Below are 24,985 nucleotides of genomic sequence, written 5' to 3' on the forward strand. Positions count from 1 at the left end.
TAGCATAATTAAGTCACACAGTGCAAGCCACACTTTTTCAGCCGTTTCTAGCCCTACAGCCTGGTCTACACTGGGGGAAATCGATCTAAGTTATGCAATTTCGTAGCTGAAGTCAACATACTTAGATCTACTCACTGTGGTGTTTTCACTGTGGTGAGTCGACTGCTGCCGCTCCCCCGTCGACTCTGCCTGTGCCTCTCGCAGAGCTGGAGTACAGGAGAGCACTCGGGGATCGATCGCTGCCTGCTGATCTGGCCAGTAGCGAAGACCTACCCAAGTTTTGGAATTGGATGTATCCAAAATCGATGATGGTTCTTTGAGAGCTTACTCATGAGGATTCCGTTCTAGCTGGGCATATGCCCACGTGTGCGGTCATCGGAGATTTTTGCCTTAGTGCTATCCGTAGGGTTGGCTGTGATGCCCCCTTGAGTTGCACGCTCATGTGTCGGTATATCAGGCGCTGCCGGCCCTATGCCCTCTCAGTTCCTTCTTACTGCCTGTGGTGGTGAGTCGGAGCGCCTTTCCTTACATAGCAAGAGCTAGCGGTTTCATCTCTTCTTTGAGTCTTAGGGCCTTGTAAATAGTTGGTTTATAGTAGTTAGTGTTAAGCACTTGTTAAGTGTAGTTAGAAGTTAGCATCCCAATGGGGACTTTTCCAAGCAGGGAATGCCCCGGTCTCCAGTGTTTAAGTCCTGCTTGGACTGCAACAGGCCTGTCCCTGTTAGTGACCGCCCACAGCAGTTGCCTTAACGGCTTGGGGGAATTGCATGTGAAAGACAAGTGTCACAACTGTAAAAACTTTTGATCCACGACCCAGAAAGAGAGCAACATCTGTTTGAGGGCCCTCTTCATGGAGTCTGCTCTTCGCTTGGCTTCCGAGCTGTCCCAGCTGGATTCTACTCCTAGGACCTTGGCTTCAGTGCATAGCACACCCCCGGCACCAGTGCCCAGAAAGAAGACCAAGAAACACGGCTCCCTGACAATGGGCAAGAAAGGCCACAGGGTATCTGGCAAAGGACCCAGTTGTGGCTGCCCACCCACACCGGAGCCACATGGACATGCCTCCCTAGTCGGGGCCCTTAGCCCCCCAAAGGATCCACCGCTGAATCCCGGAAGCAGTAGGGGACCCAGTCTTGTGGCGGGATCAGTGCCTTCCCAGGCTCTCCTGGCACCTAGAGAGCAGAGGCCTTTACCAGCGCTGCAGGCACCATGTGTGCCACAGGAAGCAGCAAAGGCTCCCTACAAGGGCAAGCCAGCTGCCAAGACCCCCCAAAGGCAGTTGAACGCTGCCGATATCCTGAGCCAAGGGAGCGCTCTCCAACTTCACACTGCAGATCTCTGGCTTTGCAGCTCAGATCTTCAGGGGCTTGCACTAGATCATGGGCACTGTGTACGTAGTCTCTGCCCTCTCGATGTGGGTCTCCTAGGGGGACATGCCAGTTTCCATATTACCAGCACCATTCACCCTCCCGCCGGTTGTCTTCTCGGCGCAGGTCTGGGGGGCCCCAGCACTGGTCTTCCTATTTGAAGCACCGGTCTCCAGCAACAACCGTCAGCCGACAAATGCAGGCATCAGCAATTCTACTGTGGTCACTCGAAAGGGATTCCTCCGGCATGGAAGGGCAGATTAGCTCCTCACCAAGGCAACACAGGCATGATTGGGCATTGGAGGCTGTATCAACTTCTGCATCACCACCTTTGCAGCATGGCTAGTGGACAGCACACTGGCCCTATTGGAGTGTGTGGGGCATGCCCATGATGCCTATGCCCCCTTCACACCACTTGTCGGTGACCACCTTGGAGCAATATTGATGGCACCAGGCTTGGTGCTCGGAAGTTGGGGTAGAGTAGCCATTGCCCACTCCAAAACCCACTTTCCTCACAGAGGGTGATGCCCCGGGGCATCCCCCGGCTATTCAGTCACTGTCCTCATCCCCCAGACAAGGTGGTGGCAGAATCCTCAAGGGCCAGCATGTCAGATGATTTTAAAGAATACCTGCACCTCTAGGCCCTGCATCAACGGGTGGCCAAGAACTTCGGTCTAAAGGTGGAGGAGATGGTCGAGCATGTGGACACCTTGTTCAACGTCCTCAGCCTCTACCTCTGTCCATGTCACACTACCAGTGCATGACATATCCTCAGAATTGCCAAGCCCCTCTGGCAAACCCCATCATTCACCCCTCCCACCTCCAAAAGAGCTGAAAAAAAGTGCTTTGTCCTGGCCAAAGGGTTTGAGGGCCTTTATACCTATCCACCTCCAGGCTCACTGGTCGTTTCTGTGGACAACGAAAGGACAAGTAGGGGCATGCCAGTTCAACCCCAAAAATAGAGGTCTAAAGACTGGACCTTTTTGGGAAGGAAATTTATTCGACAGCTAGCCTGCAATTTCGGGTGGCGAACCACAAGGCTCTCTTGGGCAGGTACAATTTTAGCTTATGGGACTCCCTCTGAAAGTTCAGAGTCCTTTCCCCAAAATTAGGACTCAGAATTTGGCACTCTGGTGGAGGAGGGTAGCACAGCAGCAAGGTGATCTCTTCAAAGGGCCTTCATCCCCACATAATGGTGCAGGCCCTAGCCAGCTTCAGATGCTGTCGACACCCAAAGCTCTTTGAGTGGCTCAAGAGATCCTTACACTCTCTGTGCCGCCCACACCGGCTCCCGCGGTTCCTCGGTCTCGGGGAAAACCCTATGCATGTGTCCCAGTCTCAGTGGTACCGATCCCCATTGAGAGGGATGTCCTGCCAGCATTTGCCCGCCCAAAGCAGTCACGCCTCAGGACTGGAGAGGCAGGCTCAGCGGTCAGCTCTTACACCCCAACCATGGGTTCCTCCACCTCTTGGTGTGGATGCTGTGTGGCTAAACCTAGAGGAGTGGACCTGTGCAGAAGGAGTCCAACAAGTCCTCCTGGAAAGTAGAAAGCCTTCAACTAGACTGACTTACCTGGCCATGTGGATGAGGTTTTCCCCCTGGGCGTCCGAATGGGGCATCTCTTCCTCACATTCCTCCATACAGGCGATCCTGGACTACCTGCTCCATTTGAGGAACCAGGGCCTGGCGCACACTTCCATTAGAGTGCATCTTGCGGCCATCTCCACGTTTCACCCGCCAATCCCATGACATGACAGGTCAGATTCTTGAGAGGATTGGAGAGACTCTTCCCACAGGTGCGGGCTCCCGTCCTGCAATGGGATCTTAACTTCGTTCTCTCTAGGCTCACCGGCCTGCCCTTTGAACAGCTGTGTTCCTGCTCCCTTTCCCATCTGTCGTGGAAGGTCATGTTCCTGGTGTCGGTGATGTCGGCGAGACGGGTCTCAGAAATTAAAGCCTTGACCTCAGAACTGCCATACGCTGTCTTCTACAAAGATAAGGTTCAGTTGCGGCCCCATCTGGCCTTCCTGCCAAAGGCGGTCTCCATCTTTCATATGAACCAGGACATTATCTTCCCAATGTTCTGTCCCAAAGCACACAACACCAGTGAAGAGAGGCGTCTTTACGCCCTGGACATCCGGAGGGCCTTGGCTTTTTACTTAAAGCATACCACAAGCCTTTCTATAAATTGACTCAATTCTTCATCACTACAGTGGATAGGATGAAGGGTCATCCGATGCTCAGGCATCTTCGGCAGCCTTCCTGGCACACATTCCTATCCAGGACATCTGTAGAGCCACAATGTGGTCCTTTGTCCACACATTTACCACTCATTTATGCCATCACTCAACAGGCCAGGGACGATACTGGGCTCAACAAAGCTGTGTTGCTATCTACATGACCATGAACTTCTACCCACCTCCCGGAGGTACTGCTTGGGAGTCACCTAATATGGAACGGACATGAGCAAGCACTCGAAGAAGAAAAGACAGTTACTTTTTCCATAACCGGTGTTCTCTGAAATGTGTTGCTCATGTCCATTCCATGACCTGCCCTCCTTCCCCACTATCAGAATTTCCAGCAAGAAGGAACTGAGGGTGTTTGGAGCAGGCAGCGTCCCTTATACTGCGTCACACGAACAGCACTCCAGGGGGTGTCAGAGCCAGTCCCCTACAGATACTACTGAGGAAGAACTTCCGTCACCAGTGCATGTGATGTGCACGCACACCTAATATGGAATGGACATGAGCAACACATGTTGAACACCAGTTACGGAAAAGATAACTGTCTTTTTCTCATGGTCTCTCCGGCCTCCATCCTCCCCTCCCTGGATCCGGGAGACCGGTATGCCACCCTCGGCTTGAAGGACGCTTATTTCCATATTTCACGGTCACAGATGCTTTCTCTGTTTCATGGTGGGTGGATGCCATTTCCAGTTTACAGTGCTGCCCTTTGGCCTCTCATCTGCCCAGAGGGTGTTAACAAAATGTATGGCGCCAGTGGCTGCTTGCTTGTGACATTGAGGGGTCCAGATCTTCCTGTATCTCGCTGATCGACTCATCAAGAGCAGATCTCTGAAACAAGTGCAGAGGAGTCTCGATCTGGTGCGCTCACGTGCCGCAACCTAAGCCTGTTGATAACCGACAAAAAATCTACCTTAAGGCCTGTGCAACAGAGTTCATTGGAACAATTCTCAACTCCACGCAGGCCGGAGCTTTCCTTCCAGAGGTGCATTTTCAGACTGTCAGACCTGAGTTCCCATTTGAAAAACACCTGCTCACATGGCTCACACCTGCCCGCGGTTGTTGGGCCGCATGTAATATGTGGTCAGTCGTGCCAGGCTCCATCTTTGGCCTCTGCAAGTGTGGCTGGTGTCGGTCTACATTCCCAACGGACATGATCTAAACCAGGTAGTTGGGGTGCTGGATCGCATCTGCTTATTGCTGGATTGGTGGTTGGACCCCAGGTCAGTGTTGGAGGGAGTTCCCTTCATGGGCCCGTCCTTGTTGCTGATCCTGGTCTCCGATGTGTCGGACCTGGGCTGGGAAGCCCATCTGGGCGAGCTCAGCATGCAGGGCTGCTGGTTGCGGGACGATCTTGCCCTCCACATCAACGTCAGGGAACTCAGAGCAGTTTGCCTGGCCTCCCAGGCCCCATCTGAAGGGCAAGGTGGTGCAGGACCTTACAGACAATACCGCTGCAATGTATTACATCAACAGGCAGGGAGGAGCCAGGTCGTCGGCCCTCTGTCAAGAAGCTCTCTGCTTTTGGGACTTGCGTAAGGCATGTCATCCATCTGGTAGCTGAACATCTACCTGGGACCAGGAACATGTTAGCAGATCACCTCAGCAGGGACCTTCTCGTCTCACCGCGAGTGGCCGCTCCATCTAGAGGCGGTCAGTACAATCTTCCAGAGGTGGGGGACTCCTCAGGTGGGCCTGTTCGTGCCCAGGCACAACAGAAGTGCCATTTGTTCTGTTTGATCCGGGGGATGGACAGGAGCTCTCTGTCAGACGGGTTTCTCATCTCGTGGTCGTAAGCGCTGATGCCCGCCTTCCTGCCAGTGCCATTGATTTACAGAGTCCTCCTGAAGATCAAAAAGGACAGGGTGAAGGTTACCCTAATAGCTCCTGCATTGCCTCACCAGCGCTGGTTCAGCAGGGCGGCTTCCGATAGCCGCCCTGCTGCAGCCCCTTTGGCTGTATCTGCTGTCCCAGAACCATGGCAGCTTTCTGCACCCAAACATGCTGGAGGTACACTTCACAGCATGGCTGCTGCATGGCTAAATACGGATTAACGGTAATGCTCAGCACAGCTTCAACAGGTCTTGTGGGGTAGTAGGAAACCTTCCACCAGAGTGACTTACCTGGCCAAGTGGAAAAGGTTCACGTGCTGGACCTTGGAACAGCATATCTGGGCCAAGCTGGCCTCACTGCAGGAGATCCTGGATTATCTTCTGCACCTCAGACTCCGAGGTTTGTCCCTGTTATCGATCAGGGTCCACCTGGTCGCTATTTCAGCTTTCCACCCTTCGTTCCAAAGCAGGTTAGTCATTGCTTATGACATGAAGGCCCGGTTTTTGAAAGATCTGGAGCATCTCTGCTCACATATCTGGGATCCTGCTCCCTCCCTGGGACGTGAATCTTGTGTTGTTAAGGCTCTTTGACCCTCTGGCTTCCTGCTCTTCCCTGGAAGGTTTCATTCTTAGTTGTGATAACGTTGGCCTGCAGCGTGTCCGAGATCAGGGTGTTTATTTCAGAACCACCCTATATGGTATTCCGCAAAGATAAGGTCCAGCTGCGACCGCACCTGGCACTTCTGCCTAAGGTAGTTTCCCAGTTTCATACTGGCCAGCACATATACCTGTCTCCTTTCCAAAGCCTCATGCATCAGAGGAGGAATGCAGTCTGCATGCCCTGGATGTCAGGAGGGCCCTGGCCTTCTACATAGATAGGACAAAGCTGTTCCATAAGTCAGTGCAGTTGTTCATTGACGTGGCAGGTAGAATGAAGGGTTGCCCAGTGTGTCTGCTCAGAAGATTTGTTCTGTATCACTGCCTGCATCTGCTACTGCAGTGAGCTGGCAAACATGCCTCCACTGGCAGTTGTGACAGCACACTCGACTAGGGCACAGGCATAGTCAGTGTCCTTCCTGGCACAGGTTCCAATCCAAGAGATCTGTGGGGCCGCTACCTGGTCATCTGTCCACACATTCGCGTCTCATTAGGCACTTACCCAGCAAGCTCGAGACAAAGCTGACTTTGTCAGAGCAGTGCTGCAAGCTGCACGACTGTGAACGCTGAGCCTACCTCCACGGACACTGCTTGTGAGTCACCTAGAATGGAATTAACATGAGCAAGCAGTTGAAGAAAATGGTTACCTTCCTTTTTGTAACTATTGTTCTTCAAGATGTGTTGCTCATGTCATTCCATTACCCAACCCTCTGCCCATCTGTCGGAGTTGCGGGCAAGAAGGAACTGCGAGGGTGTAGGGCTGGTGGCGCCGGATATACCAATGCATGAGCACAGCACTCATGGGGGCACCATAGCTGACCCTATGGACACTGCTAAAGCAAAAATCTCTGACGACCATGCATGTGGGCTTGCGCACACCTAGAATGGAATGGACATGAGCGACACGTCTCTCAGAACAACAGTTATGAAAAGGTAGATAACTGTTTTTTTTTCCAAGTCATGTGAAGAGACAGTAGTGTGTGTTTTTAGATAGACTAAGGGAGGCTGGCAAAATCCAGTCAGACCTCTTCAATGGAAGCCAGATGCCTGGTCTTGTCTGAGAAACTCTGCATATTTACTGAGTGTCTGCAGGGAGTTTGGACAATGAAATTGATGAAAATACAGCAAATCATAAAAAAACTAAGTGGTTGGCCATTTTGGTTTGATCAGAATTGGTTTTGATTGTATGACTTGAACATTTCCATTTTCTCCCCATTTGCTTTACATTAACAAAAAGATGAGACAAGTCCACCGAAAGACAAGGGAACATGGCGAAAAGGCATTCCAAACATCATGAGGAAGACATTTGAGAAGAAGCCATCTGCTTTAGGAACCTTTGGCGTTAGGCTTGATGACTGTCCCCCAGCTCACACCAATAAAGTATGAAAGTACAGTTTTTCTTTTCACTGTAGTTTGAAAATACTTGTATGTTCTTACTTGTGTGAGGCATTTTTTAAACAAAACCAACAATCTTCTCCTCCTTCTCTCCCTCCCGTTCTCCCCAGTATATTCCACTGATAGTCGACATATGCTGCAAACTGGTTGAAGAACGGGGCCTTGAATACACAGGTATATACAGAGTCCCTGGAAACAATGCTGCTATCTCAAGTATGCAAGAGGAACTCAATAAAGGAATGACTGACATCGATGTTCATGATGATGTAAGTTGGTGTTCGCTATATTTCCATTTAAAATAATCTTTTCTAGGAGGTTTATGATGAATATAGCAATACAAAGTCTGTGTGTGTGTCTCTCTCTCTCTTTTGAATACATAGAAATGGCGAGACTTGAATGTGATAAGCAGTTTACTGAAATCCTTCTTCAGAAAGCTCCCAGAACCACTTTTTACTAATGGTGAGTTGTCTTCCCTTTTGGGCTTGTTTTAGAAATTTTTTCATCAAATATTAATCCTCATTAGGGCCTTCAAATGATTGAGAGAGAGAAAAAATCAAGTGAAAATAACCCAATGAAGTAATAAACTTCCACATTTTTATATTAAAAAGGCTGATAATTTTGTTTAAAATGGCTTACACATGTCAGCTGACAGTAATTTTTTGTCTAACTGCCCAGGAATCACTGTAAATGGTTCCAAAACAGGAACATGCTTTGTTCATGTCTACGTTGCATTGTATGTAGTAGGTTAGTATACAGTTAGTATCCTGTTAATTTTAGCCCTCTGCCAAACTAAGCTAACACATTTTTCCTTCCTCCTCCCCTCACTGATCTCCTCATGCTTCTGAAGTAGTTTGAAATAATGTAACCGTGTATGTCTGGATCTGTGTAAAACCACTATTCAACTTGGTAGAACAGCTGTGGGAATGCAATTTGTTGACTTGAACAGCATATGCTCCATCTGCAGTTATTTATAGGTTTGATAGAAATAGTGGGGGTTTTAAAGAATTGTGTTTTAAATTAGTAGGAGGTTAACTTTTATAATCACAATCCAGTGATATTCCCAATCAAATTATTAGAATTTATCAGTTTAATTTGACATGAATTCTTTGAGCTATTTTTCCATTACAGCTGCTAGGTATATTATGTAAAAGTTGAAAGTGGTTAATTTCTGTTTTCTACGAAACTTCTCTCTCTCATATGCAGTAAAACAGTTTGTTTTCTTTTGTCAGACAAATACGCAGATTTCATAGATGCCAATAGAAAAGAAGATCCTATTGAGCGGCTGAAAACACTTAAGAGGCTGGTATGCTGAGTCTGAATACATTTTAAATGCAGTACAATTTAGCACTAAAATATTTTAAACTCCATACTAAAATTATTTTTATTTCAGATTCACGATTTACCTGAACATCATTATGAAACACTTAAGTTTCTTTCTGCACATCTGAAGACCGTAGCAGAGAATTCAGAAAAGAACAAGGTATCAAACCCAATATACAAGACGTTTTGTTCCGTTTTACTTATTTGAACAAATTTCATTGTGTGGGATTATTTCAGGTGATAAACCCATCTGTGTCAACCCAGGGTTTTATTGGTTAAGGTCGGTAAAATCAACATAAGGCCCTTCGCTCTGTTGAGGAGCTTTTGGATGAGATGCGTCTGTATACAAAGTGTGCTCTGGTGTAACTAAAATTCATTTTTATTTACTTGAAACTGGGTACGAACCACCTGTGTGGTCACAATTAAGTTGGTTTACAACTGGCTTTATATACATATTGTTTAATTCTGTAACTTCAACATAAGCCAGTTGTAAACCAACTTAATTGAGACCATCTGTGAGCCCATGCAAGGTTTCAACTAGTTGAACTGAACAGTTCAAAACCAATTTCAGTTAAAATGGTGCACGTTTTCTGTGCAGACCTGAGAAGTCTGCTCAGTCTGTTTACTGTCTGATAATTAATGTTAAAGATCTCATGAAAATAGGGGTCTGCCATTATTTCATTTAAAAAATGTCTCATTTTCCCACTGTTTGTGTGTATGTTATGCTGTACTTCATTTCAGTGTTCTACAGTTCAAGACTGGGCCCATGCTTTGTGTAGCGTGTTAGGATCCTTCAGAATAAAATGCTCTAGGTAAAACTTAAAAAACACCTAAGTCTAGTTAATTTTCAGTGAGACTTGAGCTCCCAAGCACCTATGTCACTTTTGAAAATTGGACTTAATCTCCTAAATCACTGAAATGATTTTGAAAATTTTACCCTCCATCTAAATAAGTAAGATTTTGTTACAAATATTAATCAGATTTTGTGGGTGAATAAAAGCAAACCTATATAAATGGTTTGTGCTGTCATCATTTCTTAATATACATTTTTGTGCAATGCTTAAAGCACTGTTCAGGGTTCTGTCTGATAGTAACTAGCCCTTAGAATAGCATTTTATATATCAGAAGTGTTTGTAAAAATTTCAGCTAATGAATCCTCATAGCATAAAGAACTAGCGTTTTACAGGGCAGTGATCTGACTTGACCAAGGCAATGCACTGAGTCAAAGCTAGGATTCAGACTCAGAACATTCAGACTTGCAGTCTTGTTCTCTTTCTTGCGGATCATGGGACCCCCCATTTATGAGGAGTTTATTCCATGTCATGAGCATGAGAAGATAAACTGTAAGCCACAATATATAATAAAGAATAGTAGAAATGCTGTGCTTATTCTTAGAATCATAGAAGATTAGGGTTGGAAGAGACCTCAGGAGGTCATCTAGTTCAACCACCTGCTCAAAGCAGGACCAACACCAACTAAATCATCCCAGCCAGGGCCTTAAAACTCTTTAAGGATAGAGATTCCGCCACCTCCCTAGGTAACCCATTCCAGCGCTTCACCACCCTCCTAGTGAAATAGTTCTTCCTAATATCCAACTGCAATCTGAGACCATTGCTCCTCATTCTGTCATCTGCCACCCACTAAGAACAGCCTAGTTCCATCCTCTTTGGAACCCCCCTTCAAGTAGTTGAAGGCTGCTATCAAATCCCCCCCCCCCTTCTTTTCCTCAGGGCTGGTCTATACTACGGGGGGAAATCGATCTAAGATACGCAACTTCAGCTGTGTGAATAACGTAGCTGAAGTCAAAGTATCTTAGATCGAATTACCTACCGTCCTCACGGCACGGGATCGATGTCCACGGCTCCCCATGTCGACTCCGCTACTGCCATTGGGATTGGTGGAGTTCCGGGATCGATAGGAGCTCATTCGGGGATCGATATATCGCGTCTAGATGAGACGCGATATATTGATCCCGAGAAATTGATTGCGGGTAGTGAAGACGTAGCCTCAGACTAAATAAGCCCAGTTCTCTCAGCCTTTCCTCATAAGTCATGTGCCCCGGCCCCTAACCATTTTCGTTGTCCTCCGCTGTCACTCTCCAATTTGTCCACATCCTTTCTGTAGTGGGGGCCCCAAAACTGGACACACTACTCCAGATGTGACCTCACCATTGCCAAATAGAGGGGAATAATCACTTCCCTCGATCTGCTGGCAGTGCTCCTACTCATACAGCCCAATATGCCATTAGCCTTCTTGGCAACAAGGACACACTGTTGACTCATATCCAGCTTCTCGTCCACTGTAATCCCCCCAAGTCCTTTTCTGTAGAACTGCAACTTAGCCAGTCGGTCCCCAGCCTGTAGCAGTGCATGGGATTCTTCCATCCTAAATGCAGGACAATTTCTTTTGGCCTAGTCCTCCAATTTATCTAGGTCACTCTGGACCCTATCCCTACCCTCCAGCATATCTAACACCCCCCAGCCCCCCCCCCCCCCACCTAGCTTAGAGTCATCCGTGAAATTGCTGAGGGTAAAATCCATCCATTATCCAGATCATTAATGAAGATGTTGAACAAAACCAACCCCAGGACAGACCCCTGGAAGTCTTCACTTGATACCAGCTGCAAACTAGAAATCAAGCCATTGATCGCTACCTGTTAAGCCCAACGAGCTAGCCAGCTTTCTAGCCACCTTATAGTCCATTTATCCAATCCATACTTTTTTAACTTGCTGGCAAAATACTGTGGGAGATCGTACCAGAAGCTTTGCTAAAGCCAAGGTATATCATGTCCGCCGCTTTCCCCATATCCACAGTGTCAGTTATCTCATCATAGAAGGCAATCAGATTGGTCAGGCATGACTTGCCCTTGGTGAATCCATGTTTTCTGTTCCTCATCACCTTCCTCTCTTCCAAGCACTTCAAAATGGATTCCTTGAGGACCTGCTCCATGATTTTTCCAAGGACTGAGGTGAGGCTGACCAGTCTGTAGTTCCCCAGATTCTTCTTCTTCCCTTTTTTAAACATGGGTACTATATTTGCCTTTTTCCAATCCTCCGGGACCTCCTCTGATCGCCACAGATTTTCAAAGAAAATGGACAATGGCTCTGCAATCACATCAGCCAACATCTTCAGCACTCTCTAATGCATTGCATCTGGCACCATGGACCTGTGCATGTCCAGCTTTTCTAAATAGTCTTTAACCTCTTCTTTCATACTGAGGGCTGCTCACCTCCTTCCCAAACTGCATTGACTACTTCACCTTTTCCACATCTGTCACTAGGTTGCCTCCCCTATTCAGTAAGGGTCCCACACTTTCCCTGACCACCTTGTTGCTAACATACCTGTAGAAACCCTTCTTGTTATCCTTCACATCCCTTGCTAGCTGCAACTCTAATTGTGCTTTGGCCTTCCTGATTACACCCCTCCATGCTCAAGCAATATTTTTATACTCCTCCCTTGTCGTCTGTCCAGATTTCCACTTCTTGTAAGCTTCCTTTTTGTGTTTAAGATCACCGATGATTTCTCTGTTAATCCAGGCTGGTCACCTACTATATTTGCTATTCTTTCTGCACTTTGGGATGATTTTGTTCCTGCGCCTTCAATAAGGCTTCTTTAAAATACAGCCAGCTCTCTTGGACTCCTTTTCCCCTCATATTAGCCAACCAGGGGATTCTGCCCATCAGTTCCCTGATGGAGTCAGTCTGCTTTTCTGAAGTCCAGGGTCCGTATTCTGCTGCTCTCCTATCTTCATTTTGTCAGAATCCTGAACTCAAACATCTCATGGTCACTGCTGCCCAGGTTGCAACCCACTTTTACTTCTCCTACCAATTCTTCCCTGTTTGTGAGCAGCAGGTCAAGAGAAGCACAGCCTCTAGTTGGTTCCTCCAGCACTTGCACCAGGAAGTTGTCACCAACACACTCCCAAAACTTCCTGGATTGTCTGTGCGCTGCTATGTTGCTCTCCCAGCAGATGTTAGGGTGGTTTGAAGTCTCCATGAGAACCAGGATCTGTGATCTGAAAACTTCTGTTAGTTGTCCAAAGAGAGCCTCGTCTACCTCATCCTCCTGGTCTGGTGAGCTACAGCAGATGCCCACCACAATGTCGCCCTTGTTGCTCTCACCTCTAAACTTAACCCAAAGACTCTCAACAGGCTTTTTTCCAGTTTCAAACTGGAGCTCTGAGAAATCATACTGCTCTCTTACATACAGTGCAACTCCTTCACCTTTTCTCCCCTGCCTGTCCTTCCTGAACAACTATACCAATCCATGACAGTGCTCCAGTCATGTGAGTTACCCACCAAGTCTCTGTTGTTGCAATCACAGCAAAATTAGTTGACTGTGCCAAGACTTCCAATTCTTTCTGTATTGTTTCTCAGGCTTCTTGCGTTCGTGTGCAGGCATCTAAGATGACTAGACGATTGCCCTACTTTCTCAGTATGAATCAGGAGTCTCCCCTGTTGCACCCTCCTCCTTGTGTTTCCTCCGAGTATCCCATTTCCCCATTTACCTTCGGACTTAGATCACGATCCCCTGGCGAACCTAGTTTTAAAGCCTTCCTCACTAGGTTAGCAAGCCTACCCGTAAAGCTGCTCTCCCATCTCTTCATTATGTGGATCCCATTTCTTCCTAGCAATCCAACAACATCCCATGGTCGAAGAATCCAAAGCCCTCTCTCTGACACCACCTGCATAACCATGCATTTACCTCCACAATTTGATAGTTCCTACCTTGGCCTTTTCTTTCAACAGGGAGGATGGACAAGAACACGACTTGTGCCTCAGACTCCTTTATCCTTCTTCCCAGAGCCATGTAGTCTGCAGTGACCTGCATACTTGCTTATGGCTTTTGTCGTAAGGTGCAGTTTGAAAAGCAGATATATAGAATGAGTGATTTGTGTGCTGAGGAGATTGACGCATTTGGGTATTTAAGTATGATAGACTCACATAAGGTCCAAAATGCTGGTTGCCGTCTCCAGAGGTGAATGGGAGTGGAATGGGTTCTGTGCATCACAGGCTAGCGTGTGCACGGACAGTGGAGATTTCCATACCTTTTGAGAGAAGTGTTTGATTAGTAATTGAAATTCTTCCCTGGTTGAATAAAAGCACTTTGAGATAAAATACAGTTTGGAAGTTTCCCAGTGCTTAAGGTGTCTAGAAGATGCTTAAATACTTTAATGAGAAGGCACTGTTTTTTACAGTGTTACTATTTTTACATAATCTAGTTTTAATGTAAAATCAATAATGCAGGTGGAAGATATGAGAGCGTCCTTTTTAATTTAGCTTTTCCCTGGTTGTAACAACAGTTTGGGTTCTGAACTCCAGTAAAGGAGTATATGTTCCACTGTACAGAAGTGGACCAGGTTTTGTATAGAGGCATTTTTGTCTTTTTATCTGAAATGTACATTTTATAAAAGGTTTCATGTAAAAAAGTTTTATGTATCAGACTTCCTGGGATGGTAATATGAGCACTACTGAATCTTTTGAATGTCATTAGTTTAACTAGCTTCAAAAACAGCAGCAGTAATAGCTATAAACTGGTTGTTATGCATTGCACAAATAAAGCCTACGTTAGACAGACTATTAGGAAGCTTCAGTGGCACTTAATGTATTTTATTGTAATGGGTATTTATTGTGTATCCCTATTATAAATGTGTAATGCAGATCTACTTCCATTACTTGATAGATGGAACCAAGAAACCTGGCTATAGTGTTTGGTCCAACCCTTGTGAGGACATCTGAAGACAATATGACGCACATGGTTACTCATATGCCAGACCAGTACAAAATTGTAGAAACACTTATCCAAAAAGTAAGTGAATTCATTTCATTATTTAAAAAATAAATAAATAAATTACACGGACAGATCTGCTTTCACATATCGCACAAGTTTGGCTCTGAGTTTTGTCCCTGGAGTTTTGAGAAAACTGTCTTTTTTTTTTTTTTTTTTTTAGTGATGTCCACATTTGATTGTTTCACTTCCTGTGGGGTTTTCACTTTTTTTATTTTAAATTGTAGCATGACTGGTTTTTCACAGAAGATGGTGCCGAGGAGCCTCTTGTAAGTATTGTTCCTTAAATATTTGTGTTCTAATTCATTTTAGTTTAGAACACAGTCCAGATATCCTTAGAATGCATAATATTTTTTGCTGCATCATTGTATGCTTTGCTGTTCAGAAACACTTTCTAGCTCTCCAGACTCTGCAGTAATGAAAGAAGTAATAAGTTTCATGTGTTTTTGTTAAAAGCAATAAAGCAGCAATGTGGAAAAATTAGAGCTCATGGGGAAACTGTGTCCTCAAGTGAAATAATGCTGTTTTCTAAATGTTGTTGAGTCTCAATGAATTAATTGTGAAACGATGATGAAGAGATCTTTGTTTATTAACTGTAGACAACAGTTCAGGAGGAAAACACTGTAGAATCTCAGCCAGTGCCAAACATAGATCATTTACTCACCAACATTGGAAGGACGGGAGTATCTCCTGGAGACGTATCAGGTAACTCTTGCCTGGACAGTGTTAGTCCGTAGGCTAGAATAACCTACTCTATTAATTCACTGTAATTTTCTATTTTCTTTTACTAATAAGTTGGGTTTTTTCTTCTAAACAATCATGAGTATTTTTAAGTGTCTGTAATGGTGCTTGTATGCAGTGAGGTTGTCGGCGTGTTGGTTCCAGGATATTACAAGGGCAAGGTGGGTGAGGTAATATCTTTTACTGGATCAACCTCTGTTGGTGAGAGGGACAAGCTTTTGAACTTACACAGAGCTGTATGATATAGATTGGAAAGTTTTGCTTACCAATAGAAGGGTAATTGTTGAAAGACTGAGGGCCAACAAACATACGAACACTGTGTTTTTTATTTATTCACAATTTTCCATGTAATAATCATCACAAGGTCAAATAGATATATGCTGCTGTGTAAGTGGTTGCTGTGATGGCAGAAAGTTTTACCTTCTATACTGTTCTAAATAGATCGGAATTCAGTTAACTTGTTACTTTGCTTGTCAACAGATGATATTTTCATAAGTATACTGCAATATTTTTATATTAAAGCTGATTTCCTTCTGTTTATCAATTGCCATCCTGTCGGTTTGGCTAAGTACTAGCATTGCAGGCGTGTTCTTGGTAACTCTTTTACTTCCACTGTACTGTTGCACTAACCCAGCATGTTGTTTCCCACAAAAGGTATCCCTTTGTCTCTAGCTTTTGTTTTAGTTTTTCAAGGGATGTTCAGCACTTACTGAAACAGTCACTCTATACTGATGTTGAAACAGGTGAAATGGGAGGAGTCTATCACACGGTGATGTCACTAGTGGATTCTGTGATGTCACTGATGGACAGCTGGAACTGTAGGAAGAAGGAGGACTGTTGCCCACATTGTAGCTGCCTTGTCTGCAGAAACCCCCGTTTCCTGTAAATGCCCCTCCACCCCTCCCCAAAATTGATCTGTGCTGTAAATTTTCTTTTAAGAGTATTTTAAACAGATCAATGCTACTTTTTAAAAGTCTTTCTGCTGTTTCTTGTTATTTCTGAAGCAGACCCTGAGGAGGAATAGCATGGTATGGTCCACCAGTTTTTCTAGTCATAAAGCATTAGCCATGTGTCAAAAAGGGGCGTGGCATGGGGCTCAGCTCTTTAATTCTGGGGAAAAAGTCCCCCAAAAGTTGGAAAATGTCAAAGAAAACATGTTCTGGTCATTGTGCTAGCCCTTTCCTACCTCTTTTATAACTGTATAACCTCAATTTTTGCTAGACAATAAAATTATGGTGTTCATTTTTCATTTCATAATAACGCTTGTTATAGAGAAATACAAAACTGGTAGCTGCTGTACTCTAGCTAGGTAAAAGTAACATTTCACCAATATGTTACTTAGAGGAGAATACAGATGTAAAATTGGGGTTTAAAACAAAGCACAATGTTAAAATGCTACTCCTTATGTCAGATAACTTTTAAATAGTTTGACAAAATGAACGCAACCCTGAGAACCTCAATTTGCAGCTAGGGCAGCCAGCAATATTAAGAAGTTCAGTTTTGCATTGTGTATCACATCAGTCATAGGAGAGTACCCAGGACAATCCTGAAAAGGTCTCTCAGCTGCAGTTTTGCAGGGCTGTACACTTAAAACATGGAATAAACATTAGTATCTTTGTTTTTTGTTTAGAAGAACAGGGCTCCTTTGCCATTCCTGTCATTGAGCTGGTTCTGCCTACAATTCACAGCATCCTTTCATGGCGGTGGCTTTCTGTGGTGCAGCTTGCATCTTTGTGAGCTCTGATTATCCACTCTGTTCTGGTTTTTATTTGCTCTCACATTTTGGTCTGTGCTTGTTTGTTTTTTTGTTTGTTTTTTTTCCCCTCCCTCCCATAAGTCCAGTATTGTCTGTAGCAAAAACAAATTTTGCACAGAACTGACCATATTATATTTGATTTTTATTCCACAGACTCCGCTACTAGTGACTCAGCAAAATCTAAGGTAAATCTTTTGTGAAATTATACAGAATAAACTTCTAATCGACTTCAGATCTTTGCATTTTGTTGCATCGGTTGTTTATCCATTGACACATGGCATTAAGATTTTATTGTAAACGTGGTGCTATATTCAATATTTCTTCAATTTTGTTCCATGAAAGTGGAAAAAGTCACTCATTTGTAAAGATTGACTCTCATGATGAAGGGAAGCTGCAGACTTTGAAGCAATGTTTGTTACTATTGGGGTCTATATTCATAGATTCGTAGACTCTAGGACTGGAAGGGACCTTGAGAGGTCACCAAGTCCAGTCCCCTGCCCTCATGGCAGGACCAAGTACTGTCTAGACCATCCCTGATAGACATTTATCTAACCTACTCTTAAATATCTCCAGAGATGGAGATTCCACAACCTCCCTAGGCAATTTATTCCAGTGTTTAACTACCCTGACAGTTAGGAACTTTTTCCTAATGTCCAACCTAAATCTCCCTTGCTGCAGTTTAAGCCCATTGCTTCTTGTTCTATCATTAGAGGCTAAGGTGAACAAGTTTTCTCCCTCCTCCTGATGACACCCTTTTAGATACCTGAAAACTGCTATCATGTCCCCTCTCAGTCTTCTCTTTTCCAAACTAAATAAACCCAATTCTTTCAGCCTTCCTTCATAGGTCATGTTCTCAAGACCTTTAATCATTCTTGTTGCTCTTCTCTGGACCCTCTCCAATTTCTCCACATCTTTCTTGAAATGCGGTGCCCAGAACTGGACACAATACTCCAGTTGAGGCCTAACCAGCGCAGAGTAGAGCGGAAGAATGACTTCTCGTGTCTTGTTTGCAACACACCTGTTAATGCATCCCAGAATCACGTTTGCTTTTTTTGCAACAGTATCACGCTGTTGACTCATATTTAGCTTGTGGTCCACTATGACCCCTATGCTATAAACTACTATTTATTTATACATCTTGTTTAGGCTATATAGTATTCCTTGCCTGCTGTTGACACTGACTAGTGTAACAACTTTTGCATGTCTGTCTACTTCAGTCTGTAAAGTATGTGTAGAATACAATGGCAGCTTCTGCTGAAGGTCATGGATCCTAGCTCCCTAAGAAGCCAACTGGTATAGCCAAAGATTTCTCTGCTAAAATCCGTTAGAAAGCACTTTTGAGGTAGTGAGGATGGTCTTGTGGGTATGATACAGGACTGGGACTCAGGAGCTTAGATCCAATTGCAGGCTCAGCTGCAGACTTTGTATAGGTATGTCTGCGCTGAAGTTAAAAACCTGCAGCCGGCCCAGGCTGTGGGGCTGTTTAATGGCAGTGTAGACATCTGGGTTCAGGCTGGAGCCCAGGCATTAGGATCCTGTGAGATGGGAAGGTTCCAAACATCTACCCTGCCATTAAACAGCCCCTTAGCCTGACCTCTGTGAGCCCGAGTCAGCTGGCAGGGACCAGCCACAGGTGTCTAACTGCAGTGTAGACATACCCTGTATCAGTGGTTCTTAACCAGGGGTCCCCTAGAGGGCTGTGGGCAGGTTTCAGGGGATCCTCCAAGGATGACTGGCATTGGGCTCACTAGGGCCCAGTGCACAAAGCCAAAGCCCTACAGTGCAGGACTGCAGCCCGGAGCCCCAAGCCCCATCACTCAGGGCTGAAGCCGAAGCCTGAGAAACTTAGCTTCCTGGTGCCCCCTGTGGGACGGGACTCTGGACAGTTGCCCAGCTTGCTACTCCTTAGCGCCAGCCCTGGCTTTTATATGCAGAAAAACAGTTGTTGTGGCACAGCTGGGCCATGGAGTTTTTATAGTGTGTTGGGGGGGCTCAGAAAGAAAAAGGTTGAGAACCCCTGTCCTATATGACTGTAGGTCAGTCTTTTCGTCTAGCGTGTACTTCGATTCCCCATCTCTGTAAAACGGGAATACTACTTCCCTACCTAACAGTGGTGGGGTGAAAATAAAATCTTCTAGCGATTGTGAGGCGCTTGCAGCCATCGCCATTGTGGGGTACACATCTGTAGCTTATATAGCAGGTGAGATTTCCACTTCCCTTAAGGCTTATTATACTCACTTCATCAGCATTTGTAATTACTAGGCTGTAACTCAGCACAGCTGCAAGTGAGTGGACAGGCTCAGCAGCTGCCACTTCTGTTTTAAACAAAATCTATTTTTGATGAGGGAACCCTGAAACTTTATGCCTTGTGGTCAGCAGCATGCTCCTCCTTTGGGACCTGCATGCTAATTACTGATCAGGATTTTCAAGATTCTGGAGGGTTGTTCCCTCTACTGTTCTTCTCTGGTAGACTGAACTTTCCATTCCTGAGGTCAGCCAGGGAGAGAGAGACTAGAAATATGGATGGATACTTAGATGCAAATAAATGGCACCTACAAGAGGTCTGGTTAAGAGCAGACTGCTCAGCCCTGGAAATGCCAACCTACAAACTTCAGAGTCTTGCTATTTTAAATATCAGAGGAGTAGCTGTGTTAGTCTGGATCCATAAAAAGCGACGGAGTCTTGTGGCCTTATAGACTAACAGACATATTGGAGCATGAGCTTTTGTGGGTGAATACCCACTTCGTCATGAAAACTCATGCTCCAATACATCTGTTAGTCTATAAGGTGTCACAGGACTCTGTCGCTTTTTGCTATTTTAAAGCTTCCCTGAGTGATGAAAGCTTCCCTGGCTTACCTTATTTATGTTGTTTGTTGTTTTTTCCTAGTATTGCCTACAGGGTGCTAGGCAATGATGACACATAAGAGAGGGCTTGGTCCTTGCCCCAAAGAATATTTTCTTATTCTTAAGGTGTCCTAAAATGGGAGGAAAAATAAAGAACCTCTCTCCTCGCTGGCCTCCCCGCCCCGCTTTGTGATGTACAAAGGCAGACTTAAATTTGTGCCTATTTTTTACATTTTTTATGATGTTAGCACTCTACTGTGTCTCCACTCATGAGTCTTCCAGTCTAGACACAACCAGAGTTTCTAAGAGAGAGTGAGCTGGGTAGTTCAGAGGGAGAGGAACCGTGAGTCACTGATTGTCTACATTGACCAGTTAACATTTGGAACAAAGGAAGACTTTGTTAAACAATCAGAAACATCAGCCCTTCAGTTGATTTATTAACAGCAAAAATTCTCAGAACCCTCCACCAGTGGGCCTTTGGCAAAACCAAAGAAGACCAAATTCGGCATTGTTTTTACCCTAAGACCTGGTCTGCATTTGAAAGTTTTATTGGTATAACTTTGGGTTAGGGGCGTGATTTTCTTTTTAAGTCAAAATAGTTATACCAGTAAACACTATAGCATGGATACCAGTTTATACCAATGCGACTGGAATAAAAGTGACTTATATTGGTATAGTTATTTCCCTTCATGTACAGAAATTGCTGTTACTGTATTAAGCACTGTTATACTGATAAAACTGCATCCAAATTAGGAGGTTGTACCGCTTTAACAATACCAGTATTATTAAAGCGGTACAACTGTCTAGTGTGGACAAGGCTTAAGATAATTAAGCAGAAAAATCACTTAAAAAAAATCAAACATGGTTCCACCTAAAACTTTCAGACTGCTTTAACTAAGAAACGAAACCAAAAAGGATGGACAAAATTTTAAGGAAAATCTTCTGGAGTGCATCTTTAATTGTAGTGATAATTAAAACCACACAAAAAGGATTGTCTCTAAGTACCTCACCACCCGCCTTGCCACAAGCATCCCATTAATTTTTTGTAGAAGTCATGGTGGAAGTGGGCCCTCGGAATGGACTTGAACGTGGAGAGGGTAGTGGCCTTGAGGATGAGTTCAGGGAGGGAGTTCCGTGCATAGGGAATGGCCTTGGAGAAAGCCTAGGGATTCTTGTGGCAGAAGCAGACAGATGGAGGGCTGAGGTCAGTGGGATTGGAGTCAGGTGGAGGGAGGAGACACAAAGAAATAGCAGCAGAGCTATACAGGACCTTTTAAGCAAGCACAAGCAGCTTGAATTTGATGCAAAGGAGGGGGAACCAGTGAAAGGATTCCTAGAAGGGTACCATGGACAGATGAATAGGCAAGGAAAATTTATCTTAACCTGTGTATTGCCTGGTGTGGAGGGGAGTAACTAGTCAGGGAGGCCTGAGAAGAGGTCACACGAATCTAAACAGGAGATGAGGACATAAGCAGGAGCTTTAGCTAGAGAGAAGAAAAGAAAAGCTGAATCTCCTGAGTGCCTTGGAAGCAGCAGCAGAATTTGAGCAGACTTAGGTAATATGGCGCAAGGGAAAAGGAAGAGTCAGATATTACCCTCCTCCAGCTGAATAATGGTGAGATTCGTGGTGAGATTAGTGACAGAGAATCTGGGGAGCAGAGAATGCTTCATGGCCAAAACTGATCTTCCCTGTGTTAAGCTTAAATTGCTGATGATACATGCAGGAGGCACCATCAGAAAGATGGGCCTAGATCTGGGATTGAATGGATGGAAACAAGTCAGGAGTGGAAAGGTATGTAAGTTGTCAGCATGGAGATGGTAGCTGAAGCTGTATGAGATCACTCAAAGGGAGTAAAATTAGAAGAGGGAAGGACTGAAATTAGAGCCTTGCAGAATGTTCTCTGTCAAACAGATCACACTGGATGCTGATGTTGGACAGGGTCTTTTTAGGCTTCCTGGAGTCTCCTTAACAACTTACTCAAGCACTCAGTTAATAATTGCAGTTGGGCTGTGGCAAGTCAGAAGGACTCTGCTGCAAAGTGGAGAAGGGAGGATGCAGGGTGCCCAGTGTGGCAGTGTAGGCCCCACACACACAGCAGAGCAATGTTCCCTGAAGAAACAGGAATGAGCACTGTGGCTTTGGAGACTAGAATACCCATATAAAATTCCAAACAATGGCACACATGTACGTGTTTTAACTGCTAACCTTGTTCCTTGATTTTTGTTTAAAACAGGGTTCTTGGGGATCTGGAAAAGATCAGTATAGCAGGGAACTGCTTGTGTCCTCCATCTTTGCAGCAGCCAGTCGCAAGCGAAAAAAAACAAAAGAAAAACCACAACCAAGCAGCTCAGAAGATGAGCTAGATAATGTGTTTTTTAAGAAGGAGCTTGCTGAACAATCTCATGGTGATGTAACAAAAGAGGACACAGCTAAAGAGGAATGTGAGAGAGAGATGGTAGGAAGAAAACAAAGGATGTTTGTTCTGAAAGAAAAAGAGAACAGCACTAAAAAAGACATGAATGTTGCAAAGGATGAAAAGAAATCATTCAGGAAAGAGAGCAGCCCCTTAGAGGAGCCTTCACTACCTTACCAACAAAAATATACAAAATCACCCAATCTTGGCCATCGGCTAACAATACAGAACAATAGTCCTAAAATGCCTATTTCACAAGCCTCACCGCAGGTTGAAGAGACGGTGTCTGACTCTGGCACTATGCTAAGCACTTCTTCCCAGGCTTCCTTGCACAGATTTCCAGGCAAAAAATTAGCCAACCCTGAAATTAAATGCAGTGAATTTTTAGCTGCTGATGTCAGTTCTATCACCTCAGATTACTCAACCACTTCATCTACTACATACGTAACTGGTTTTGATTCTACTATGCTGACCCCTGAAGTGCAATCAGTGACAGAAAGCAAGGGGGATGAGGCTGATGATGAAAGAAGTGAATTGATCAGTGAAGGTCGTCCTATGGAAACGGACAGTGAAAGTGATTTCCCTGTTTTTGCTACAAGTTCTGCTGCTGAAAGGATATTCAGGGGGAAAATGCAAGAAGTGCCAAAAACAAATCGGAGGAACTCTGAAGAAAGTGAAGTAAGTTGTACTGAGGGAAGTTCAACACCCAAGTTAGACAGCCGCAGACTGTTTAGCTCTCACAAACTTATTGAATGTGATACGCTATCTAGAAGAAAGTCTGCCCGGCACAAAACAGATAGTGAAGGATCAGGGGATGCCAAGAGTGAGAAGGAATCGCCCGCAATGACCAAAATGTTTGATATAATGAAAAAAGGAAGATCAACAAGCAGTTTAACTACATCAACTAAAAGTGAAACTGAAAAACAAGAACCTACGTGGAGACTTAAAATAACAGACAGATTAAAACTGCGTCTCAAAGCATCTGCAGATGATATGTTTGGTATAGGAAATCAAAAATCTAGCTCTGCAGAGACCTCAAAGAAAAAAAATATCAGGCGAAGGCATACACTTGGAGGGCAGAGGGATTTTGCAGAAATAAGTGTTTTGAATGCATGGAAAGCTCAAGAGCAGGGTCAAAGTAGAGAGAGAGAATCTGAACTTTCAGCTGTGAATCGGTTGAAGCCAAAATGTCCAGCCCAGGACCTCTCAATTTCAGAGTGGCTTGCACGGGAACGTTTACGCACTAGCACAACTGACCTTAATACGGGTGAAACTGGAGAGCCCAAACTTGAGAACACTAGCTTAACAGATGTATCAAAGGCAGATCTGCCTTTATCTGCAGAGATGCAGGCAGATGAAGGCAGTTCTTCTAGCAGCTTGACTTTGATCAATAGAACACCACTTCTGTCAGGACCACTCCAGCTCCCTGAGCAGGTAAATGGTGAAAGTTACCAGAGCATGAACAAAAGCAACTTCAGTGCAGCAGTTGATGCCCATCCTCATAAACTCTCTGGGACCCAGGTGGTTAGATCTCGATTTTACCAGTATCTTTGAAATGGGGAAAGGTCCACTACAGCAATTCAGTAGCTTACTGTTACACTTCCCAATAGCCCTGTATATATTCTCCTGTACTGTTGTTTTTATGCAGCCTTCATTTGGGCTGGATTCATCCATCTGCACTGTGGAAAGTCTTCACAGTGCATTACTACAGCCAGAAGAACATTTTTTTAAAAAAGTTAGTCGATATCTATTTTAAGAAAAAGTATATTTGATGGCTGCATACAAATGTTGAACAAAGCATCTGATGCAACATGCTATGTAGTGTGTACATGGTTTTATGACCGAAAGTTGGCCTTGCATAAGTATGCAGAAAAAATTGTTCTTTTGGGTTAGTCACTAACAAGTGCCTCATCATAAATTCATTTGGTTTGTTAGGGTGCCATATTGTTAATTGTTAAATTAGAGAAACATACTACAAACACACACACATTTTATTGGTAACAAATTTCATTACATTTTACAGATTTTAACACAGGTGGGTACAGAGCTTCCATTCCTTAGGCATTCCAGTTGGATCTCTGAGTTTTATATTCCAATTTTAATACAGTTTTTGAGTTTTATGTGACTTGAATTTTTAATCTTTCTGTAAAATAAGTAACTTAAATGTACATATTACATGTGTATCTTTTCTTCAGATACCAGATTTGATATAAATGTTGTAACATAGGCGTGTAGATAGTGGATCCTGGATGGAACTGGTTTCTTTTATTGAGAAGAATATAATTCTGCATGAAGACTTAATGAATCCAAACTTGTATCATGCCTGTGTGCATCTACTTAAACACTGGAAATAAAATTGTTTTTGTGACTCCTTGAATGGCCTGAATTTCATTATAGTGAATAGTTTTAAATGATTGCTTACAAGTTGCAATCCGCAACTGCACCCAATATCAGAAAACGTGCAATTATTGTCTGGAGTGAATGCCAGTCTGTGTGTGGAAAGAGGCAATTCAAAGGTTTTGGATTGCAGAGTGTAAAGAAACTACTATTACAAATGTGAGAGTTATTCAGAGGTAAAGGACTCTGCGTTTTTCAAACCTTTCGTGTCCATGGGACAGTATCACAAG

At 44.4% G+C, this 24,985-nt stretch overlaps 1 protein-coding gene across 6 annotated transcripts in view; it reads left to right on the forward strand.

Moving 5' to 3' along the window:
- Positions 1-24,726, forward strand: part of ARHGAP21 (Rho GTPase activating protein 21) — a 208,467-nt gene extending 183,741 nt beyond the window's left edge. For 4 of the 6 annotated variants that reach the window (XM_032775676.2, XM_032775677.2, XM_075062281.1 and 1 more), the window contains 10 exons: positions 7,338-7,480; positions 7,606-7,761; positions 7,876-7,954; positions 8,725-8,798; positions 8,886-8,975; positions 14,498-14,623; positions 14,830-14,871; positions 15,202-15,307; positions 17,253-17,284; positions 22,179-24,726. In XM_032775676.2, the coding sequence (XP_032631567.2) occupies positions 7,338-7,480; positions 7,606-7,761; positions 7,876-7,954; positions 8,725-8,798; positions 8,886-8,975; positions 14,498-14,623; positions 14,830-14,871; positions 15,202-15,307; positions 17,253-17,284; positions 22,179-23,912 (2,582 nt within the window). In that variant the 3' untranslated portion in view covers positions 23,913-24,726. The other 2 variants (XM_032775680.2, XM_075062282.1) reach the window with 2 other exon arrangements.
- Positions 24,727-24,985: the final 259 nt, after the last annotated feature.

Source organism: Chelonoidis abingdonii, chromosome 2, assembly GCF_003597395.2.
Source record: "Chelonoidis abingdonii isolate Lonesome George chromosome 2, CheloAbing_2.0, whole genome shotgun sequence".
Classification (NCBI taxonomy): domain Eukaryota; kingdom Metazoa; phylum Chordata; order Testudines; family Testudinidae; genus Chelonoidis; species Chelonoidis abingdonii.